This window comes from Pteropus medius, unplaced genomic scaffold (genome assembly GCF_902729225.1).
Source record: "Pteropus medius unplaced genomic scaffold, Ma_sr-lr_union100, whole genome shotgun sequence".
Classification (NCBI taxonomy): domain Eukaryota; kingdom Metazoa; phylum Chordata; class Mammalia; order Chiroptera; family Pteropodidae; genus Pteropus; species Pteropus medius.
Genome location: NW_024354911.1, coordinates 5,065,112 through 5,088,684, shown reverse-complemented (window position 1 = coordinate 5,088,684; position 23,573 = coordinate 5,065,112). Strand labels below are relative to the sequence as shown.

The following is a 23,573-nucleotide window of genomic DNA, read 5'->3' as shown; positions in this document are numbered from 1 at the left end:
AAAACTTAAAGTTCTTGGCAAACCACATTCAAATCTCCTGCACTTCTCTGCAAATACCAAAGATTGAACTAATTTCTACAATAGTATAAGCCAAATGATCAGGAAAGATGGAGTTTATACTACTAATTTCAACTGAGGTTTTACTTTTTTAAAAAAAAAATCTAAGTTTACTCCATTTCTCTCACAAACTATACATTACTATTGTTAGCTAAGGGGGAAAATGCTAAAAAAAAAAAAGTCATATATAAGACAGTGAACCTCACTATTGTTGCTTAAACTATAACAAAATTTCTTAAAGATTTAATCACATAATTTGCTAGCTTAGACAAACACTTAATTATATCTGTATTGTAAATGTTGGGGTTTTCTCGTACAATCTTTTCTTTTTTCACCTATACCCTTTGCCCCCAACATCTATTACTCCAAACCCAGAACTTGAGAATGAGCTTAAAACCACAAATCCAGCTGCCTACTTGCCATCTACATGTGACAGAAATATAACCACCCAAACTCAACATGTCACAAATTGAATTCAGCTTTCATGACAAAAATAAAGATCCTACTTCTCCCTCATATGGATCCCCACCTCACTGAAAGGCACAAACTAGAAAACAGATCTTAACCTGTATGAACCCTCTTCCTAATCCCAAATCCACTGAAATCACCAAGTCCTGTCTACTCCCAATACCCAAATCCAGACTCACTATCGTCATTTACCTGGATTGCCCTCCTGATAGTCCTGCCTTTAGCCTTAGTCTATCCTTCAATTCTCCCTCCTCACTGCAGCCAGAGTGACCTTTTAAAAATGCAAATTTGATCATTTCAGTCTCTTACTTTAAATCCATCTATAATTTATTTGATATATATTATAATCACCATTGAAGCTAGTCACTCCATGGAAGCTCAGCATTTCAATGAAATTTACTTAAGCTATCTTTTTTTTGTAGGTTCAACACAAAAGAATCATCAGCAAATTTTTTCAAACCCTGAAAATTACTTACACATACATATAGCAGCTGATAAATTTAAAAGAAAAGCATGCAGCACTGTTTGCAAATGCAAAGACTTAAAATACTTCAAAATCATTAAAACGGAATACTATCCAGTCAGTAATGAGGCACTATCATATCTACTGTTGTTGAATGATCTCTAGAATCTATTATTAAGTGAAAAAAGCTACAGACAGAGCGTACAGTATACAAGCATTGTCTGTAGTGTCTTAATATAAATGTATAGGGCTGTACATGCTAGAAATATCACAAGAAGGACACATATGAAGATGGAAATACTAGTTGCCTCTAAAGATGAGCAGAAGAAGTCTATGGCCATGCCACTCTGAAGAAACCCAATACTGTCTGATCTCAGAAGCTAAGCAGGATCAGGCCTGGTTAGTACCTGGATGGGAGACCACCAAGGAAGACCAGGTGCTGTAGGTGTAAAAAATAAAAAATAAGGGACTGTAAGCTAACAAGGTCCTTACAATGTGTGAGGTCAACCAAGGGTTGCCTCGCCAAAAAAAATTAAATTAAATTTTAAAAACAAAGATGGGCGGAAGATAAAGAAACTTTTTACTGCATATACTTTTGGGCCTTTTGACTTCATGTCCAGCTATTACTTATAATTTTAATATGATTTTCCCACTTCTCAGTTCCATACGCAAAAATTTTAATGCACTGACTACAAAAATCTCTCTATACTTCTTCCCTAAATCAACATTAAAATTATGCATTGATCATTTTGTGTAACATTACATTTCCTTCTTAACAGTTTAGGAGTTCAACATTTTATTCAATATTTTACTACCGCTGAGAAGGCTGTTGGTAATGACCAGTGAACACTGAATGATAACTGTACTTGCTCCTTGGAAAACCAAGACAGCAGTGCAGCACCAGGTAGTAGAAATTTATTGAAATGATATTAAAATCTTTAGGGATTAAAGAAAGCTAAAAATTTCACTTTTCCAGCAAATTCAAAAACAGCAAATGAAAAAAACGTCCCCAGTATCCTTCGAAAACAGTGCAAAAGATCTGTAAAAATATGTGAGAAAGTAAAACAAATGATACTACATGGAGAGTTTTATCCATTAGTGGAATGTGATTTAATCCTTATATAGGTCCCTAAAATGTCAGATCTCAACTACCTCACGCGTTCTACAGAAGAGATGGGAAGCAGGCTATGACCTTATAACAGCGCACACACCACCTGCACTGACCTTCCATACTCTTCCCTCTTCCTCTCTTCTTTAGCCACCAGACTAAACTCTCCAAACATGGGTGTCAGTTCGTCACCTTAAGCTCCACTGTGGGGAACACACTAGGCTAAGCAAACTTCCTCTCAGGATTTCATGGCAAAGTCCTTTCAACCAAAGAAAGGATCACGACTAAGAATAAAGAAAACAAGGTCTGCTAGAAGAGAAAAGGTCTGTGGGAGAGGGGTAAGGAGAGAGACCGCTGTCTGATGGTGTCTAAAGGGGCTGACATCAGATCTACTGGGAGGTAAAAGCGTCACGAAATACACTATCTGAAAGCCTAGTTGGATAGGGAAAGCTAGTCGGATTGGCGGTGAGCGAGATGGGTGGAAGGGGAGGTCCGCTGGGAAGGGAGGTGGGCAGTAATGGATCTGCCTTTGAGCTAGGGGTCGCAAAGCGTTACAGGGTAGCGGTGACTGGGTCTCAGAACTATGACCGGGTCAGCTCACGGGATGTAACAGAGTCTAGAGGATCCATTAAGATCCCTAAGAGTCTGAGGCGGGTTCTAATGGGGTGTGCTGGGTGTGGGGGGGCCATGACAGAACCGCCGGCACGGCTGGAGGGCCGGAATGATGTCTGGCCAATGGAGATACGATGGGTGGGGTCTACAGGGGATCCAGGGCAGTGATCGGGCATCAAGGAGGCTCTAGGGCAGACCCGCTCGCGGGGCGTCTCCTCTGGGGCGGGGCCAGGCAGCCCCACAGGAGCCAAAGAGCGAGACTGAGACGTGGGCCGGGCCGGACAGCAGGGCCGCTGGGTGGCTAGAGCGGGTCTTACCTCGGGTTCCGCGGCGGTGGCCACCACAACGCCCTGGTCTACGACGGAAGCCGCCTCCCACCCTCGGCCACAGGGTCTGGACGGAGGAAAGAGCAGAGGCCAAGGCCAGCGAGGGTCGGACGGTTCCGGGAGGGTGGGCCCAGCTGCCTCAGGGTCCGAGAGAGCGGCCGCCGCGCATCCCCCGCCCTGTCAGAGAGACTCCGCCCGGCCTGGGCAGGCACATCCCCCGCCGCACCCCGCGCAGAGAGCACGCGTTGCACCGCCGCCTCAACCGCTGTCGCCGCCCCTGCCGGGACCGCCGATGCCTCCGCCGCTGCTAAACTCTCAGCTCCTCCATCAACCGCTGCCGGGCCCCTAGTCCGCTCCGGCCCGCGCGCCGCCGACCCCGCGAACGCGGCCCCGCCCCGCGCGACTCCTCGGCTGCAGACGAGCAGGCGCGCGCGCACTTACCTCCCACGCCCCCTACAGCCTGCCTGAGTCGGCCAGCCCGCCCCGCCCCCGCACGTGACGCGGCCAGAAGGTGCAGAATGCGCTTGCGCGGGCACGCCCCGTTCCGTCCGCCCCAGGCGGCCCCGCCCAAACTTTTCTTCCTCACCTTACGGCAGAGCTGGAAACTCTGCTTTAGATTTTCCCCATACTGGAGAGTAATGTCGCAAGGTTGGGATAGAAAACTCTGAGTTTGCGACTGTAGCTCTCGCTTTCCGGCCAATACAGAGGTGCCTGAAGGCTGGTTGGGGTGGTGAGGCCCGAGGCAGGTAAGAAGCCGCCTCCCCACTTCGGTTTGTCCGTCAGTGCGTTCCGGCAAAGGACCTGTTTGCTGCCCACGCAGATCTGTTGTATCCGTGCCCCCTCCCCTTATTCTGGCGCAGGGTTCTCAGCACCGTTCCTCTTAGCCCTGCCCTTTCACACGCACAGCCCTCCCCATCTTTCCCGCCCCCGACCTCCGTTTCCTAGTCCTTTCCATTCATTCCTCAGACTTTTCGCTGATTTCCATGCCCTTGGACTCCAGAAAGTCAGAAGAGAATGTAATAGTCTCAGCTTTCTGGAGTGGTGTTACTTGGAAGACGGTAAGAGAATCTTTAGTGGTAGTAAAGTAAAATTATAATAGAACAAAAGCACTAGATACTCTCAGCGTAGAAGAGGGACCCCTGATTGTGTAGGTGGACGTGAGGAAACCCTTTCTAAGGCGACATTTCGGTCACTCTTAACTTGTGTTAAAAGGCTAGTGAGCAGTAGCTGGTCAAAAATATGAGACAAGCAGAAAGGCTGACAGGTACAAAAGCACATGATGGTGTTGGTCTGGAAGAGTCAAAAAAAGAATAGAATATAGCTAATAGAAACCATACTTGTGTAGCCTACACTTTAAGAAAGTATCGTAAAGGGTGAGAGAGATGACGAGTGAGAATGTAGGCTGCAAATGTTTTCTTTAGAGATAGGAGACAGACATAATAGTGTCCCATGGAGCCGAGAAGTGGACAATACATGGATGAGGTTGTCTATAGGATCAAGAGCACTAATGGAACTCAACTTTGTATGCACATTAGAATCATCTGGGAAGCTTTTTAAAAAAAAATAAAGCCAATATTTTTGCTTCACCCAAAACAAATTAAACTGGGATTAGAGCCCAGGCATCAGTATTTTCTCCTGAGGTGACTGATGCTGAGGGTTGAGAACTACTAAACTAGAGAAAAAGAAAGGATGGGAAATGGGATGGGGGGTAGGAAAGTGATGACGTTGTCCCTGTAACATTAAGATAGGAGCCGTTTGATGAGGGAGAATTGGAGATGGAATGAGAAGCTTGAGCAGAGTGATGAGTTTTGAATATTGGGTGAAGCCATTCCTGCCTTTTCCTTCAGCACAGTCCCATCCCTCAATCTTCAGCATGTCCACCTCAGTTATGGGCCTCTATTCTCTCTCTTCTATCCAGGATTTATCAGCTGAGGATCCAGCCTTATACCTCATGAATAGCCTCATTTCTACCCCAAAAAATATCAGAGCTAAGCCTTTTTATGAAATTCAAAGACTAACTTCACTCCCCTAGAAATTAATACACACAGGTCTTGCCTATTTAGAATCTGTCTTCTGTTATTCATTTCTTCAATAATTTAAGATAGGAATGAGATTTAAAGATATTTAAGATACAGCCGTATTAGGATCTCATAGCGTTAGAGAAAACAAACCTTTAAAAGAAGAATTCAGCTGACGGAGAAAGGCTGTAAAGGCAAAACCCACACCAGTGCAGGGCTACTGTCTGTGAAGGAGGGTTAATCCAAAACCTGTCTCTCTGCCTTCAGATAAGAGAGAGTCACTGTTGTCTGGTATAACTAGAGCATAGTATGGAGAGTAGAGGTGGGGCAGAGATAAAGATGATAAAGTGGGTATGAAGAGATTGAGGAGCTGTGAATTCCATGCTAAAACATTCATATATTATAAGCAATTAATAGGTATAAATAACGAAAGTAAAACTAACCGCTTTTACACCATGGACCTCTTTGGCAGCCTGGCCTGTGGGCCCTATCAGTGTTTTTAAATGTATAAAATAAAATACATAAAAACATACATGGAATCAATTTTATTCAAAGTTTTAAAATATTAGAACTGTATGATGTAGTTATATATGTACTTCTTTATCATTAAATAACATCCGACAACAGATCTAATTGTGTAATTTCAAAATAATGAATATAAATTATATTTTGAAATACCTGCAACTTTAATATGATGTGAAAGTAACTATTTCTATTGGTGACAAAAGACATAGGGACTGCTAATACTACCCTGGATTATGGCCTACACTTATCGAAGAAAATGCCAAATTTCAACGAGAATATTGAAAATAAAAAATGCAGTTTTATTTAATAATCCATGTCTATGGACTCTTTAAAATTCTAGCCACATCCTGGCCCCTGGAGCCTAGATTTATAAAAAGCTCACAATAATGGTTTTAAGCAAGAGCATGACAGATTAAATCTGTGTTTCAGAAAGGTACTAGAGCAATGTTCATGTCTCAACCTCTTTGTTGGAGCTGGAGTGGAAAACTGGCTATTTTCTTCTGCTGCTTCAGTACCTTAGGGGCAGCAACCAGTACTAATCCACTGTTGCCTAATAATTTGGGCCAGAGAATTGAGCTTGTGGCTGGCTATGTAGGAGCAGTACTAGGAAATAAACCGGGAAGGATAATTTGAGCTCTTTTTGTGGAAATCATTAAATGCCAGACCGTAATCTGTACTTGCTTTGGCAGATAATGGAGAGATGTGAAAATTTTTGGAGTAGAATAATGTAATTAGAGTTCTGTTATCTAGCAGTAACATATAGGTTAGATCATCAAAAGAGAAGATAGGAATGAGGAGACTAGACCTATAAATGAATAATTAAATGATTTTTTAAAGCTAAACTTTATCATAAAGTGATCTCTAAAGAGTCTGCTGAATTACTTTATTTCCCCAGTGTGACTGGACAGTCTAAAGTAACTTAGATTGAAATAAATTACATACCTTTCAACAAGGACGTGTACATTAGTGCAGAAGTCAATCAGCATTTTACGTGATTAAGAGGCTATTCCATTCTTTTGTATTGCAAAGTGACAGTGTTAGTACTTATGATAAGCAATGGCTTTATCATATATATCGGTTTTCAGATGTTGCTTAAGTCTTCCTTGGTTAAATTTCATCTACCCCTGTATATCCTACATTTCTGACTTTTGAAGCTCAAGACTTCTCTCCTTGCCAATTCCTTAAACCCCTTAGAGAATACAATATATTAGCAAACGAAAAGGAATTCTTCAAGGCCCAGGTAACCCATCTCTTTGGAAACTGATCAGTATCAGGCTATATAAAACTTACTGCTCAAATCCTAACTAGTCCCCAAATTGTGCACTTGTTTAAACTTATTATTCAAAAAAATCGAATCTGGGATCCAATTATTACTGATCCAAATGAGTAATGTAAAGTTACTTAACTTTCTGAACCAGATTCTCTGAGAGACTTCTTTCTTCAGCATGACTAGTCTTATTGACTTTATGTCCATCTAAATATGGGTGGTGATACGGTTTAGTACAGATCAAAAATTAGGTTTATGCAGAGGTTGAGGTTCATCCGTCCCCTTTGTAGGGGAAGGGGAGAACGGGTCTATCTTAAAGAAGAGAGAATTCTTGAAACTTATGAGGCTTTTAAGAATTTTATTACAGAAAATCTCTAAAATTTCCTTTCTCTGACTACCAATTAAATGGCTCTCCCTTGCACATTCATCTGTTATGAAAGCACTAGATTATGGTCCTGATACTAAAAATTGTCTCAATTATAGTTACTATTTTTGAACATCTATGTTATAAGTTTAAAAACCATAGGCCTGCCATCCCTGGTGGCCAACAAATAAATACTTTCTCAGAGTAGTGTGATAGGTTAAATTCCATCAAAACAATAGCTTGGCGATTTCTGGCCTTAGTTGGCTCTAATTTTTTCACAACTGTTTATTGCAGCAACTTGGCACTTGAGCAGCAATATAAATCGTTGCTGGAAATGTTTAGCCCTACTTAATAACGCATAATATAATTAAGACTTGGTCAGATAACTCACAAATATTCATGTTAATTAATATTTAAAGAGAAATTGTAAGGCAAAAAATTCTATACATCAAAATCGGATCCCATCAGACCCTGTTTTCCTATCAGCACAGTACAGTAAAACATAAATTCATTATTTCTTTAATTCATCAAATATTTATTGAGCCCCACTATGTTCCAAGCACATTTTTGAAACCCATTAATTAGGAGTTTGTAATAACAATTTACCTACCTCTTAACTACCTATGGGGAAAAAAAGTAACTTATACTAGGCTTTGAAATATGCAGGACAAATAAGATGAAAAGATGATGGCTTTTTCATACTCTCAAACTGTGTGTTTGCATATAGCTACTGTGTGCTCAACACAGTGATTATTTATGAAATCTGGCAGATTATAACTTGAGCTCAACTATACCTTTAGCAGCTTTTATTTGTTACCGTGTATACTAAAATAAAATTCTGTCCACTTCTTTGTTAAATATTATCTTGCTCAGACCTCTCATTAAATATAATGGCCTCCCTGATATATTGCCTTGACAACCCCAGTCATTTCAAATTTTGCTATTGTGTAAAATCATTTCTCAGAAAATTTTAGGCAAAACAGTCCATTTGAGCAAAAGCCCATGTTTATACCAGGTTTATAGTCAAAGAAATTGTGACACCGTTATAGATGGGACCCTTGAGATACAAATATTAGACTGAGAATAAAATTCTTTTCATTCTCAATGACACCTTTCCCATTGATAGCTATGCCTAGTAACAGAGCAATAAATGAAGAGCCTTGATGCTGGAAGAAATCCCAGAAGTTCACCTACACAGTCTTCCTGGCCTTAAGGCAGGACCAAGTGGAATTTATGACAATAAAGTTACTGGGCATCATCATCATACTAAGTAGTTTTCTACTTTGAGAGTTGAATTCCTCTACTTGTGAAATATTGATAATAAAAGAATACTATTCAAATTTATAATTACTTTACAAAATTGAGAAATCTTCCTATGTTTATAACAATTTTGTGTTTTTTAGGATTTTTTCAAAATGTATTGCACTTCTCTATTTTGTTCAAGAAAATGTATTGCACTTCTCTATTTTCATTTATTGAAACTTCTCCAGTTTGTCAAGCACTGAAAGTAACAGGGAAGAGTAAAATCTAATCTCTGCCCTCAAGAGGGATATATAAATCTTAGTAATTTTTATATGCCTCTTTATACAAATCTGAATGGTTTAGGCTACATTAAAAGGAAATGTTTCATTGAGGGAAATTGAAACCAAAAAAAAAAAAGGCTTGAACTTCCTTCCTGAAAATTTTTCTGCTTATGCTTCCATGAAAAGCACATTTGGTCTTGGATGTAATTCTTTTTGTGAAATTGAAAATGGAATCATACATTAGAAGTTGTACATAATCTAATTTTAATAAACAGATTATTTTTAAATCTTTGTGTTTGAATGTTTACAGGAACGAGATTAGACTTACTCTGTTTTTTCCAAAGGACCCAAGTGAGACTAGTGAGTTGAAGAAACAGAAATATTTTAGGTCAATGTAAGAGTGGGAAGTGGTACATCTTTTTTTTTCTGACTAGAAATACCTGCATTTGCTGTTTATGTGCTCATTATAAAAAGAAAGGGGAAAAAAGAAAGCAGACAATATCAAAACATAGAAGGAAAAAAGTTAAGTATTACTCTTATTTTTTCTTTTAATAATTTTTTATTTTTCAAATACAGTTGACAGGCAATATTATATTAGTTGCAGTTGTATAACATAGTGATTAGATATTTTTAAAACTTATGAAGTGATCCCCCCCAATAAATCTAATACCCATCTGACACCATACATAGTTATTACAATATTATTGACTATATTCTCTATGCTATACCTTACATCCCCATGACTATTTTGCGACTACCAATTTCTACTTCGTACTCCATTCCCTTTTATCACCCATCCTCTCCAACCCCTCTCCCTTCTGGCATTCGTTAAAATGTTCTCTATATATGAATTCATTTCTGCTTTGTTTATTTATTTTGCTTTTTTTTAGATACATGAGTGAAATCATATGGCATTTGTGCTTCTCTGACTTAACTCCACTCAGCACAATACCTTCTAGGTCTATCAGTGTTGTTGCAGATGGCAAGATTTCATTCTTTTTTTATGGCTGAATAATATTCCGTTATATATATGTACTACCTCTTCTTTATCCATTCATTTATTGATGGACACTCAGGTTGCCTCCATACCTTGACTACTGTAAATAATGCTGCAATCAACATATGGATTCTCATGTCCCTTCCAAGTAGTATTTTGGTCTCTTCAGATAAATACCCAGAAGTGGAATAACTGGGTCCTTCTTTGTCTCTTGTTATAGCCTTTGTTTTAAAGTCTATTTTCTCTGGTTTAAGTATTGCTACCCGTGCTTTTTTATTATTATTATTATTTCCATTTTCACGAAACATTTTAAATCCCTTTACTTTCAGTCTGTGTGTGTCTTTCAATCTCAAGTGAGTCTCTTGTAGGCAGCATATGTAAGAAAGAGTCTTGTTTTCTTACCCATTCAGCCACCCTGTGTCATTTGATTGGAGCATTTAGTCCGTTTACATTTAAAGTAATTTCTGATAGCTATGTAGTTATTGCCATTTTATTATTCACATTTTTTATCTTTTTCTTCTCAAAGAAGTCCTTTTAACGTTACTTGTAATACTGGTTTGGTGATGATGAACTCCTTTAGCTTTTTCTTGTCTGGGATGCGCTTAATCTGTCATTCAATTCTAAATGATATTTTTGCTGGGTAGAGTAATCTTGATTGTAGGTCCTTGCTTTTCATCACTTTGAATATTTTGTGCTATTCCTTTGTGGCTTGCAGTTTTTGTTAAGAAATCATCTTGATAGCCTTAGGGGAGCTCCCTTGCGGGTAACTAACTGCTTTTCTCTTGCTGCTTTTAAGGTTATGTCTTTGTCTTTAATCTTTGGCATTTTAAGTATGATGTGTCTTGGTGTGGACCTCCTTGGGTTCATCTTGTTTGGGACTCTCTTCAGTTTCTGGGCTTATATGTCTATTTCCTTCACCAGGTTAGGGAAATTTTTCATCATTATTTCTTCAAATGGGTTTTCAATTCCTTGCGCTCTCTTCTCCTTCTGGTTCCCAATGATGTGAACGTTGCTATGTGTTGCCTCAGAGGCCCCTTAAGCCTCATTTGGGAGGATTTTTTTTCTTTTCACTGTTCTGATTGGATGTTTTCTGCTACCTTATCTTCCCAATTGCTGATTCAGTCTCCTGCTTCATCTGATCTACTGGTGATTCCCTCTAAAGTATTCTTTATTTCAGTTATTGTATTCTTCATTTCTGACTGGTTCTTTTTTGTTTTCTATCTCCATTTCTGTTTCCTCTTTTTTTTGGCTCTCACTGAGATCATTGAGCATCCTTATAAAGCTGTGTTTTAAACTCAGCATCTGGTAGATTGCTTGTCTCCATTCTGTTTAGTTCTTTTTCTAGAGTTTTATGTTGTTCTTTCATTTGGGACATGTTTCTTTGTCTCCCCATTTTGGCTGCCTCCCTGTGTTTGCTTGTATGTATTAGGCAGAGCTGCTGTATCTCCTGGTTTTGGTAGAGTGGCCTTATGTAGGAGGTGTCCTGTGGGGCCCAGTGATTGCAGTCTCTCTGGTCACCTGAGCCAGGTGCTCCAGGTATGTCCCTTGTGTGGGTTGTACGTGCCCTTCTGTTGTAGTTGAGCCTTGATTGCTATTGACATGTCAATGGGAGGGATTTACCCTCGGGCTGATTATGAGGACTGGCTTTGACTACAGTGGGGAAGCTCTTATGCAGGGCTGACTCTACAGAACAGGATTCAATTTAGTGGGGCTCTGGTGCCTGCCAAGTCTGCTTTTTGGGTTTATCATTTGTGGAGATGGTTGGGTGGTGCTCTGGTGTGGTCTGAAGCTGGGCACCAGGTGTATTGGTTCTGGGGCCTCTTAGAAAGGCCTCTGGTGCAGACCAAGGTCAGCTGCTTCCTGTGCTTTGCCCAGGGCCACTTGATATGAGCTACAGAGTCATCTGAAGATGGTTGCCACTTGTGCTGGGCTTAGAGGTGCCTTGAAGATTCTTAGCTGTGAACCAAGGCCAGCTGCCACTAATACCAGACTTCGGGCTGCCTAACAAGAGATACAGGTCACCCTGAAGCCTGATGCTGCTTGTTTGGGGTTTATAAATTTTTGAGAGATTTTAGGAATGCCTGCAGACATGTTGTTTGTATGGAAAAGCCACTGTAAGCTGCTTGAGTAGGCTTGCAAATTGGGTGGAGTAGGGGTCTCAGAGAATCACCAGGGCAGGGTGAATAGTATTAGCTAGGTTGATGGAGATTCAAATATGGCACTTAACTGTATGTGGAGGCTAGGTGGGAGAGGGGCTCAACAAAGGAACAATGGCTTTTGCCAGCACTTCAGCCCTCTCTCTGAAGCCAGACAGTTCACTTCTTCCCCATATGTTCCTGGCACCTTTCAAGCTGCTGCCCCAGCGCTGGAGCTCAGGATAAGTGAGTCTGTCAGTAAGTCCATGCCTGGGCCCTTTAACAGGAACACCTGGGACTCCAGCAGCCCTCTGTCTCAGCCATAATCTCCACTGGTTTTTACAGCCAGAGTAGTGGGGACTTCTCTCCCTGGCACCAGAATCCTGGGCCGGGGAGCCTGGTGTGGGGCTTGGACCACTTGCTCTTCAGGAGAGACCTCTGAAACCAAGATATCCCTTCTGATTTTTAACTGCCACGTGCGGGTCTGAGACTAGCCCGAAATGCATCTTCATCCTTCCTACCAGTCTCCACGTGGCTTATTCTGTATGTCCTTAGTTATAGGACTTCTGTTCAGCTAGACTTAAGGTGATTCTCAAAGATGGTTTTTATGTATTTTAGTTGTAATTTTGATGTGGTCGTGGGAGGAAGTGAGCACAGCATTTGCCATACTCTGCCATCTTGACCAGAACTTAATAATCTTATTTTTAAAACTACCTAAACTTTTGATAGCTATCATTGTTGATTATTTTTGTGTGTATTTTTCTTGTACAAGTTTTTATATAACCTTCCTTTTCATAGCATACCATGAACATCTTTCTATGTCAGTAAAGTTATATCTACATTATTTTTAATGTCTAAAAAAATTTCATTGTATGGAAATGAAATATTTTATTATTTTCATGTACCAGTACACTTTTGAACTAATAAGGTGTTGAGTATCTTTTCATCTGTTTATTGGTCAGTCATATAAGTATATTAAGCTCTTATTTTCTTCTCATATTTTCATTTAATTTTTTATATTTAAATTTTACTCCATCTAAAATACAGTAATTTAATATAAGGTATGAGGTAGGGATCTAACTTTTTTTCATCAAATGATTAACAAGTTATCCCAATGTCATCTAATAACTCAGCAAGCATATGTCAAATTTCACTGCACAGACAGTAATTGATATTCTGCAAAAAAAAAAACAAGTTTACCATGGTGAAATGAGTTTGGGGAAAAAATCAAGAGTTCTTACCTCTCTATTCCTATTACCATTTAGGTCATGTCTTCCTACCTTTACTTTCAATAAAAATCTAATTGATCTCTACCTCTCAATTTCTCTCCCTACCAATTAATCCTGTATGCTATGGCTGAATTATTAACTTTCTAAAGCATTGACCTAGTCATTCATGGCTCCCCGTTTTCTCCAGTATAAATTCCGAACTCTTTCACCTGGAATTAAGTCTGTCACCACTTAGCTTCTAGTAATACTCCTATAACCCTCGCCTCACCCCTAGTCCTACTTCATTCCAGCCAGACTGGACTGCACAGTTAAAGTCACTTTCCTTGCCCTCTTAATTTCTTTTTTCATGCATCCAACTCTACCTGCCTTATAAGAGCCCACTTTTATGCCATTTTCTCCTTGAATCTTTCTTGATCGGAGCTCTCCTTCCTTTTCACCCACTTAGCCAAGAATGATTGTTCGCTTTTCTGAATTTGCATATATTTTATTTGTGTCTTATGGGTTTCTTCTCTCATTAGATATAAGCCACCTTACATCTCCCACAATACCTAATATTAGGTACTCAGTAGGTGTTTGTTGACTGAAAGAGGTAATATGTTCATTGTGTTCATTATAACATAATAGGCTTAAGGTGATTAAGGGTAGTAACTATGACTATCTCATTCTCATTCTGATCTTCCAGTCCTTAGCACATAGGAAGCACATAAAAACATATAGTTATCAATTATTGGAATATAAATTTCCTGAAGACATAATAGATATTTGGAAATACTTTATGTTTTGTTTTTTTTTTTAATTTTAGTTACCTGTTTCTTCATTTTACATTGACAACCTGTGATAAAGGTCATGTGCTAATATTCTCACTTTACAGAAGGGGAAAATAAGGTTTAAAGAAATTAAGTAGTTTAATTATGATCACATAGAACTGTATGAGTAAGAGAACTGGGTCTAAAATTAAGTCTTCACATGTAAAATATAGAGTTTTTTCCTTGGCCAAGGATGGTTTGACCAAAAGCTAGTTTGGTTCCATTTGCTTTAGAATGATTAGGGTTAAACTATTGCAGTCATGCGGTATGGAATAGAATTGGGTCCCTGATTGACCCATTGTCTGTGTGTTAGATGTTTTCAAAATCAAACAGACAAAACTATTTTCTGAAGAAAATCTTGACCGTGCCTATGGATACTTCTATTCGGACATTCTTCTGGTAGGCTTCTATCCCTAGCTGAGTGGCTGTTAAGATGTGAGTCTGATTTCATATAGGTCTGGCAGCAGAGAGAGCAGGTCTCCAGGTATTTGCCAGGCAGTACAACCTGGCACTCACAGCTATGTAGTAGTAATTGAAGGCATGGGGGAGTGATTGAGGGAGCCTTGCTTGATGCACATGCAGTCATTCCCTTTTCATATTCATATACTCTTAAGTCAGAGCAGCAGCAGCACCTAGCCCCCACAGAGTTGCTTTACTAGATTGCTATTTGCTTATTTGCCATTACAGTAGATATTAAGGATTGTTATAAGAAACAATTTTCTAAAACTATTTCATCTATTATAAGGACATTGTGGGAAATTATTAATTATGATACACCATGTCTTTTATAATAAAACTTTTTTGAGAGAAAACTGTCTGACCTTAACACAAAGAAAGCTTTTTCTTCTCCTGGGCAATTGCTTTGTTTTTACCTTATGGACATTGTGAATGTTTAACTTAATGCTCTCTGGTTAGCTGCCAAACTGCTTAGAGCCCAATTTGTGGCCCACCCATAACAAATGTGCTCTATGCCTCGTTAACATTGTTCCTGGCTCCAGTTTATGTTTCTGTTCAAGTTATTTTCTTTCTGCTTTAGAAAATCCTAATTCATTATTTTATATAGAGATAGATAGATAGATAGATACACACACTCTTAAACAGCCTTATGTTGTTCCTGAAATAGTTCATATTATGACATACTGTATGCACATAAACCCCTCTTTAGTCCTTCTTAGTTACCTAATTTACTTTAGCTTTTTTCTTTGAGGGGTATATTTATTTTTTATATAGGTTTTCTGCAGGGCTTTGATAACATGAAAATTGTTGTGTCACAAAATTCTGTTGTTTTAATAGTATAACCAAGTGGCTAAATAACTGACGTAATGGCCCGAATTGATTAAATTAGTCATAATTCTAGCCCAGCTTTCACGGCAGTATTATTATTTTCTTACAATATGCTTTGCTATGTAGTGTCAATCTGCATGTGACAGTTTATTGCTTTGTGACTTTTAAAAACATTGTTATGCTGCCAAGTCAGTGCACATCAATGAACTCTGTTAGGCTCGAATATTGTTACCTTACCACACTCATTGTCTTTGTTAGCACCTTACCCCGGGTGATCATGAGCATATTAATCTTATCATATGACTTGTCTTGCTCCACTCTAAGTCATGCTTTTGTTTGGTGAAGATGATATGAACTGGATATTTGTTTCCAAACTTCATTTGCTTTCATTGGTTTAGAGCTCTATCTAGATTGTCTTATCATCTTACTAATAAAATCCAATTAATAACATAAATTTTCTTTGTATAACAATTTTAAAATCTTTAAGTGAAATGATTTGGCCTCTTCTGCAAACTGTCTGAAGCATATAAAGCAGATATGTGCCCTTTTTTTACAGGTAACAAAAACAAGGACAGAATCACTTACATGACTTGTTCAAGCCGATACTAGCAAGTCAGTAGTAGAACTAGGGCTAGATGCTTGTCTCCTGATTCTTACCACACTACTTATCGACACCAAAAGAAGTCCTAACTTTCATTATAAAATTACACAGTCATTATCTCACTCCTTGAGGTTAAAGATAGGAATTGGGCAAAGATACGGCAGTTATATCACTCATGTTCTTGGCTGGGCACAATCAAGAATGAATTTCATTTATAGTACTTTTGTGATGCTCTGTTCTTGAAATTACATTTCTTTTTAATTACAACTCCAGTCACTGTCACTTTCCATTATGGAATGAGGAAGCAATATTTTATCTTATCTCTTAAAAATTAATGTTGAAATGGAAACTATTTCCCTTGGTAATTAGTAACATTTTTCTTTAGACTCTTTGAAAATTCATCTTTAATATAAAAAAATAATTTGCCATTGTTATCATGCATATTCATTCATTAAAGGGCCAAATATATGGTTAATGCCATGGAGTTTGGTAAAACATTAGTTACTGATTTTAAGCAATCTCTGTATTTAAAAAGGAAATTTAAAAATCCATGCTTACTTTTTCACCATGGAGAACTTCCAAAGTTTTTATTCTAACTGTTAACATAAAGCCCTTTATGCTAGAGTTTCCTGAATGTTTACTCTTATCCAAGCATTGTTGCTAAACAGTTTACAATTGTATTTAATCTTTACCAAAACTCTATAAGAGTAGCTATTATTTATGATCCCCATTTGACAGCCAAGTATTGTATTCAACAGTAACTATTGTCTTCTGCCTCTCCTTCAGCTTCTGGAATTTCTGAGCAGCGCTGGTCAGTACAAGATGGACCCTGTAGTCTTGAGTTACATGGACAGTCTACTGCGGCAGTCAGATGTCTCTCTATTGGATCCTCCAAGCTGGCTCAATGACCATATTATTGGGTTTGCCTTTGAGTACTTTGCCAACAGCCAGTTTCATGATTGCTCTGCTGACGTCTGCTTCATCAGCCCCGAAGTCACCCAGTTTATCAAGTGCACCAGCAACCCAGCAGAGATCACCATGTTCCTTGAACCCCTGGATCTCCCCCACAAGAGAGTTGTATTTTTAGCCATCAATGATAATTCCAACCAGGCAGCTGGGGGAACCCACTGGAGTTTACTGGTTTATCTCCAAGATAAAAATAGCTTTTTTCATTATGATTCCCATAGTGAAAGCAACTCAATCCATGCAAAGCAGGTAGCAGAGAAGTTGGAGGCTTTCTTAGGCAGAAAGGGAGACAAACTGGCCTTTGTGGAAGAGAAAGCCCCTGCTCAACAAAACAGCTATGACTGTGGGATGTACGTGATATGTAACACTGAGGCCTTATGCCAGAACTTCTTTAGGCAACAGCCAGAATCACTATTGCAGCTACTCACTCCTACATACATCACAAAGAAGAGAGGAGAATGGAAAGATCTTATTGCCAAACTTGCTAAAAATTAGCTATTGAAGGATATTTGTGACTTTCGAAGTCTCTTCTTTCTGTCTGTACCCATTTATTGGATGGCTGCAGTCTCAGTGCCTGAGGGAAGATGCCTGGTAGAGAGAACTTAGGATTCTTATTTTTTCCTGCAGGAATGTCATCCTCTGCATTATCCTAATGGAAAATTTCACTTTAACCCTAACTTAAGAAACAGTATGTTCTATGGAAATGTCTTGAAGTTATGCAGCAAAACCTTAAAACCAAGCTATCTTAACATTTGTTAATTCCTTTTTTGGTATTTCTTAGCCACATTGGCTTATTTCAAAGGAATAGCAGTGACCTGTAAAACAAATTAAGACTGTAAATCTAGAGGAATGCAAGAAGTAAACTATATAGAAGAACCAAAATTTATTGTACAAGCCACTGGCTACTAGATCATGACCTAACCTAATTCAAGATCTAAATATTATGAAAATCAATTTTTCAGTTTTGTGATATTTCTTCCATTCACCATGCAAAGTTTTCCCAGCTATCTGCATACCCTTTGCAAAGATTTGATAAAGATAACGTTAGCCCATCTTCTGCCATCTGATTCCTGGAATGCTTTAAGAAAGAGGGAATCCTGAGTAGCTTCATTCAATTAAATGGCTGTGATAGACCTCTTAGTTTGCTCAGTGAGTGGGTCAGTTTGCTTCTCTGGATTGATAATAGCTTTCTTTCACCTCATTTGTTATCCATGCACACCCTCCTTATTTCCATAGTGCTATACTTTTAAAACTCATAGCTGATAACTTCCCAAGGTTATGTTATTTCAGATAAATATTTTGCTTTCTGATAGAAATAGTTTTTCCTTCTCTCTTATTAATCTGGCAGAATTGTTTTCAGTTATATGATGGTGATTTGGGGACTTTTTTTTTTTTTTGAAACTTAGAAACTAAAAGTTGGTTTTTGAGATATCAAGGAGAAAAAGTGACCTTTCTCAACCCTTTCACTTAATTAAAAATGCAGACAATGTAATTTTTTAAATGTGGAACCAAGAGTAAAAGGAAATGCTGCCCTTTCTAAATCACTGATGTGTTTTTTCAGAGTTGTTTCAAATAACAACCAGTGATGTGTTGGGTCCACACATTAATTCTATTCCTAATGAGAATTGGATTGTGATGCATATGAGACTTGAAAACCAAAGGTTAGCTTCAGCCATGAAACTGATTTTAGCTACCTCCCCAGCCTAACCCTGCCCCCAGCCCTATGGCCCAAAATAACCTCACCACTCAGTGACCACAGAGGCGGTTAACTCAGTTCCTTTTAGTCAGGAAGGGAAAACACAGTAAGTGTAAGTAAGTAGCAGTTACATAGCAGGTCTGAGTGAACACAAGTTGAAACTGAAAAAGAGAAAGCAACAAAATTTCCATGTGAAGTCTATGTTTTGGGTAAAAAGGAGACCTAATGGAAGACAGACAGGAGCAGAAAAGAGATTAGGAACTGGCAATCAGCCACGGAGGTGAAATAGGGAGGGACAGCAAGAGGAGTGACAGGTTGCTGAGGCCATGACTGTAAATAATGATAAGCAATGTTATTTAAATAACACTATGGAAGTGTCATATCCTCCCTGGGAAATGTTGTCTTTCTGGTAATGCAAAGTATGTCTGTTTAAATGTCAGATTGTCTCCTTCAACACATTTTGTTGTGGAAAAATCCCAAAACCAGTCCAGTGAAGAACCAAGTAGTAACTTGGAGAGAAGGAGAACTCAGGTTTATTAAACGCAGTCACAGAGGAGCTAGGAGCTATTACACGCAGTCACAGAGGAACTAGTGCTCTGAAATCTGGGCCCCTGAGCTATGTTGCAACATTCCTTATATACCAGTCTGTTACACGAGCTGATTGGTTGATTCGAGCTTAAGCAGAGGGAGTTGCTATGGTTGCAAGTAGTAACATTGGTGGAAGGGCAGGAGTTGTTATGGGTTACTGCTGATTACAAATTGTTACAGGAAGCTGGGATCTGCCAAAGTACTGAGGTACTACAAGGTTGTGGGGGGGCGGGTGGCTGCTAGGGGTACAGTTACATGTCGAGCAAAGAGCAAGTGAGTTCTTGCATGAGCTCCTGCATACAGCAAGCATATTTACAGAAGCAGAACAAAGAGCTGATTACCTTTTTGATGTAAATTCCTCACATTTCCTCTTCATTACCCCCTTTTGATGCCCCTTTAGATTCTTCATAGGGCATCAACCTCATGATCTACCTTTTGATCTCTCAGTGCCAGGGACTGCAAAAGGATCTTAGCTGCAGGTTTTGAGGTTTGTTTTTTTTTTTTCCACTATATCCTCTGAGGGAGGTGATAACTGGACAACAAGAGGCAATAGGCAAGGCAGAAGTAGGCAGGCACTGAGGAGGAGGAGGATTACTCCAACTAAGGTCTTAAAGCCTCTGAAGGTAGAGAACCAACCTCCAAAAAGGCTATCAGGGTCCCATCCATGCCATACTTGCTAATAAATATAATCTAGTGCCAACCTGTTCTGGTAGATGGCATTTCTCATCTGAGTCTGTTGATGTGCAAGAAGAGTCAGGGCTCTCCCAGTCTCATTCATAATGATTTCTAAAACTGCTGCAGTCAGATAATTCAGTTTAACATGTAATTGGGGGTACAGTATCCCCAAGATTCATCTTCTGCCCAAGTGGCAGGCCCATAGTATTGGATTATTCTGGGGACCACTCATCATCCTTCCAGTCTCCTATATGGAGTTTTCTTTTTACCCTTTGCAAGGGTTGTGGGACCGGGTGACCAAGCTGTTCCCCTGTTTTCAGAGGTAAGAGGAAAAAGGATGGTTTTATCATGCCAATTACACAGCTTCCTTCCCAATTTGTGGAGAGGTGGATATAGGCCATGCTTCCACAAATCCAGTAAAGCCCTCATGGGGCCGTTATATCTGGCATTGCCTGGTTGGGAACCAATTCAATAGCTTCCGATGGCCATCTATCTCCCACTAGAGTTCCCCCACATACACAGCAGGAAGTGACATTCAAAGAGTGAGCTATTCAGCCATTCTGAGAAATAATAAGTTTTTGATTGATTGTAGCAATGGGGGTAGGAGTTCAGTTACTTCCTTGTAGAAGGACTTATAAACCTGAAAGACTTGGGCTGAATGGGCTAGTACTTGACCTCTAATACAAATATGAATTGGAACACAGGGATTTAGCCCCTGTCCCATCAATGTCAAGTGTTATTACTTCTCCGGAACTCCAACGGGGTTTGAGGGGTTGGCTATGATTAATGGATTGCAAGTATGTGTGGTACAGTTTGATAAGGCTACCCCTTTTCTTAAATGCACCTCTTTCTTGGTGGTGTCTTTCTCCCAAGTAACCCATAGGACACACGACCAATAGGCACAGCTTGTTTCACATGAGGAACTGTGGGGACATAGATACTTTTCTTCTGTACTGTAACTTTCTTCCCAGCTGAGAGATCTACAGGATCTCCTTTCCATTGGCCCTGACTCAGCAGCACAAGCATCAGACTTTAGGATTATCCGATTAAGATTTTCTTTTCCTTTAGTCTGGGCCAACATGGGTCTGTCTGTCCATCCTCCCCCGTGGTCCCTCAGAGCTACCCTTATTTCAAGAACTGTTTCAGTGGAGGGTTGTTTGGGTTGTAACATACATAAGGGTGATTACTTCCTGGGTCGCATATTGAATATTGAGTCTGGTTATAGGTACAAGTCCCTTTCTGAGTTCCCTGGCATTCAAAGTAGCTATAGGAAATTAAGGTAGTGGAAATTCTCTTACCTCCTTTGGTGACATGAATACATAGCTCACAGTCCTCTGCCCTAATTTCCTTCCCTCCCCAGTGTCCAATTATAAGGAGTCCCATGATGAAATTCCTCAGGCTTTGGCCGTGCATGGAGCAGCCAGCTTCCAGCTTATGGCTGGAGCAGGGCTTGTTGTCTTCCTACTTAACGAGAGTGGGTGGAATCTGTCTGTGCCGTTTTCAGCCGACTGTGGTGATGGTCGATCCTCGAGCTTCTGCCATGCATGGACTGGCTAGCTTCTGGGGTGGCCACAGCAGGGCCGACGAGCTCAGGTGGACTTCTGCTGCCTCTGGAACGTGACTCGGAGCGGTTGATCAGGAAGAGGCTCTGCAGTCCAAGTCTACCGGCTTTCCGGAGGTGCTGTTCTCTTTACCCACATGTGGTGGATCCATGGGGTGATACCTGCAATTTTAATAGCAGTGGGAGTTGCTAATATAACAGTGCGAGAGTCTGTCCAGCTTGGCTGGAGTGGCTCCTTTTTCCATTCTTTAACCCATACTGCATCTCTTGGCTAAAAGGGGTGGACCCAATTCCTTAAAGGGATAGGGGCTCTTTCCAAAGTTTCCTGAGTGATGCTACAGAGGATCTTCCCTAAGGCCTGAAGGTTTTGGGACACTTCTAGATCAGCCATTAATTGAGGGTTTCTTTTAACTTTCCTATCACTGGGGGAGGTCTCCCGTAAAGGATTTCGAAAGGAGTGTAGCCTGAAGGTCTTGGGGTGCATCGCGTTCAGAGTAGAGCTAAAGGCAGCATATCTATCCAAAGTAACTGGGTTTCCTGACAAAGCTTAGCTAGAGTGGTTTTGAGGGTCTGGTTTATACGTTCAACTTTCCCTGAACTTTGTGGTCTGTAGGCAGTGTGGAGCTTCCATTTGATTCCTAGAGCTTTGGACAAGGTCTGGACTATCTCAGACACAAGGCAGGTCCATTGTCTGATCCTATAGAGAGAGGTAGTCCATATCTTGGAACAGTTTCCCTCCATAAGGCTCTGGCTACTTCTCGTGCCCATTCAGTGCACGTAGGGAAGGCTTCAACCCATCCAGAGTAGGTGCAAATCCACACAAGCAAGTATCGGTGGCTCCTGCAGGGCTCGACCTTAGTAAAGTCCACTTCTAGGTCTTCGAATGGCATAGTTCCAATTGTTTGCACCCCTGGGTTAGGCCTTGGTCTTTGACCAGCATTATTTCGTGCACAAGTCACACACCTAGCATTGATCCGGGTTGGGAGTTTGGGTATGAAATACTAGCGGCCTAACAGGTTTTCTAAAGAAGTCTTCCCCAGGTGAGTTAATTCATGGTGTTTTATAAGCTGAACTGCCAGTGCAGCGGGAACAAAGAATCTCTGATCTGGAAGCTCCCACCAGCCCTCCTTCCTCCTGGATCCCCCTTCACTTGAAGCCCATTGATCTTCTTCCTTAGTATATTTTGGGGATAAAGGCAATTCTGGCGCTAGGAGGACCTTGGAGATTGGTTTAGGACCCATTGCGACACTCAACTGATGGGCTGCTTGGTCTGCTAGTCGGTTTCCCCTACTAACAGGGTTGGTTCTCCTCTGGTGGCCTCTGCAGTGAATGACTGCCACTTTTAAAGGCTTCCAGACTGCCTCTAGCAGTTGGGGGATTTCTTCTTCGTTCTTGATTTCCTTTCCTCCCACTGTCAGTAATCCCCTTTCTTTATAAATGGCTCCATGTATATTCAAGGTAGCAAAGGCTTACCTTGAGTCAGTATAGATATTGGCATGTTTTCCTTCAGCCTGTCGCAGTGCCTGGATGAGTGCCCATAGTTCAGCCCTCTGTGCTGACCAGCCCTGTGGCAGGGCCTCACCTCTGATTACCTCATCAATAGTTGTTACTGCGTAGCCGGCTTTGCACTGTCCTTTATGAAGCTGCTCCCATCTATGAACAATGGGAATTCTGGGTCCTGAAGAGGAACATCTGTCAGGTCTGGCCTGCTTGAGTAAACTTCATCTGTGACCTCTTCCTAATTGTGGTTGGGAGGCTCCTCCTCAGTGGGCAGAAGTGTAGTAGGGTTCAATGTTTGTAAAGTTTCGAGACAGACTTGTGGATTTTCGCAAAGCAGTCCCTGATAATGAGTCATTCTGGGGTTGGTCAGCTGTTTATGTCCTTGATTATTCATTAATGCAGTTACAGCATGGGGAACCTTTACATTTATATTTTGTCCCAGCGTAAGCTCGTCTGCTTCTCTGACTAGGACTACCATGGCAGCTAAGGCCCAGAGGCATGGTGGCCATCCCACAGCCACCAAATCTAGCTGTTTGGACAAATATGCAATTGGGCACTGCCATGGCCCGACTATTTGTGTGAGGACCCCCAGTGCAGAAGAGGTTAAAGTCCTGTGTCACATCCGGTAGTCCTAATGCTGGGGCACTGGTTAGGAGTTTCTTTATTTCTCTGAGTGCTTTTTCTTGTTTGGAGCCCCAAACCAGGGCGCTTTTACCAGACCCTGCTGCGGCCTCATACAGTGGCTTGGCAATCTCAGAGACACCTGGTATCCAGATTCGACAGAATCCAGCTGCCCCTAGGAAC

The 23,573-nt window shown here is 40.5% G+C and overlaps 2 protein-coding genes across 8 annotated transcripts in view; one reads left to right on the top strand and one right to left on the bottom strand.

Annotated features, from left to right (window-relative positions):
* The window catches only part of MYO9A (myosin IXA), a 237,897-nt gene extending 234,145 nt beyond the window's left edge, over positions 1-3,752 (bottom strand). For 5 of the 6 annotated variants that reach the window (XM_039856602.1, XM_039856604.1, XM_039856608.1 and 2 more), the window contains exon 1: positions 3,026-3,447. The gene's annotated coding sequence lies outside the window, so the exon portion shown is untranslated. Of the gene's footprint in view, positions 1-3,025; positions 3,448-3,620 lie in introns of those variants that run through there. The other variant, XM_039856603.1, reaches the window with a different exon arrangement.
* On the top strand, positions 3,645-18,290 carry SENP8 (SUMO peptidase family member, NEDD8 specific). Of its 2 annotated transcripts, XM_039856627.1 has the most exons (3): positions 3,645-3,780; positions 4,001-4,092; positions 16,570-18,290. In XM_039856627.1, the coding sequence occupies exons 2-3, from the start codon at positions 4,018-4,020 to the stop codon at positions 17,242-17,244; spliced, it is 750 nt and encodes a 249-aa protein (XP_039712561.1). In that variant the 5' UTR covers positions 3,645-3,780; positions 4,001-4,017; the 3' UTR covers positions 17,245-18,290. The 2 variants fall into 2 exon arrangements, with proteins under 2 accessions (XP_039712561.1, XP_039712562.1); XM_039856628.1 differs by lacking the exon at positions 4,001-4,092.
* Positions 18,291-23,573: the final 5,283 nt, after the last annotated feature.

What these genes read in the sequence shown, in the direction of transcription:
- SENP8 (XM_039856627.1), top strand. Translation starts at nt 4,018, where the DNA reads ATGCCCTTGGACTCCAGAAAGTCAGAAGAGAATGTAATAGTCTCAGCT. An exon ending in GTGGTGTTACTTGGAAGACG is followed by an intron (nt 4,093 to 16,569) that starts GTAAGAGAATCT and finishes CCTCTCCTTCAG; the next exon opens with CTTCTGGAATTTCTGAGCAG.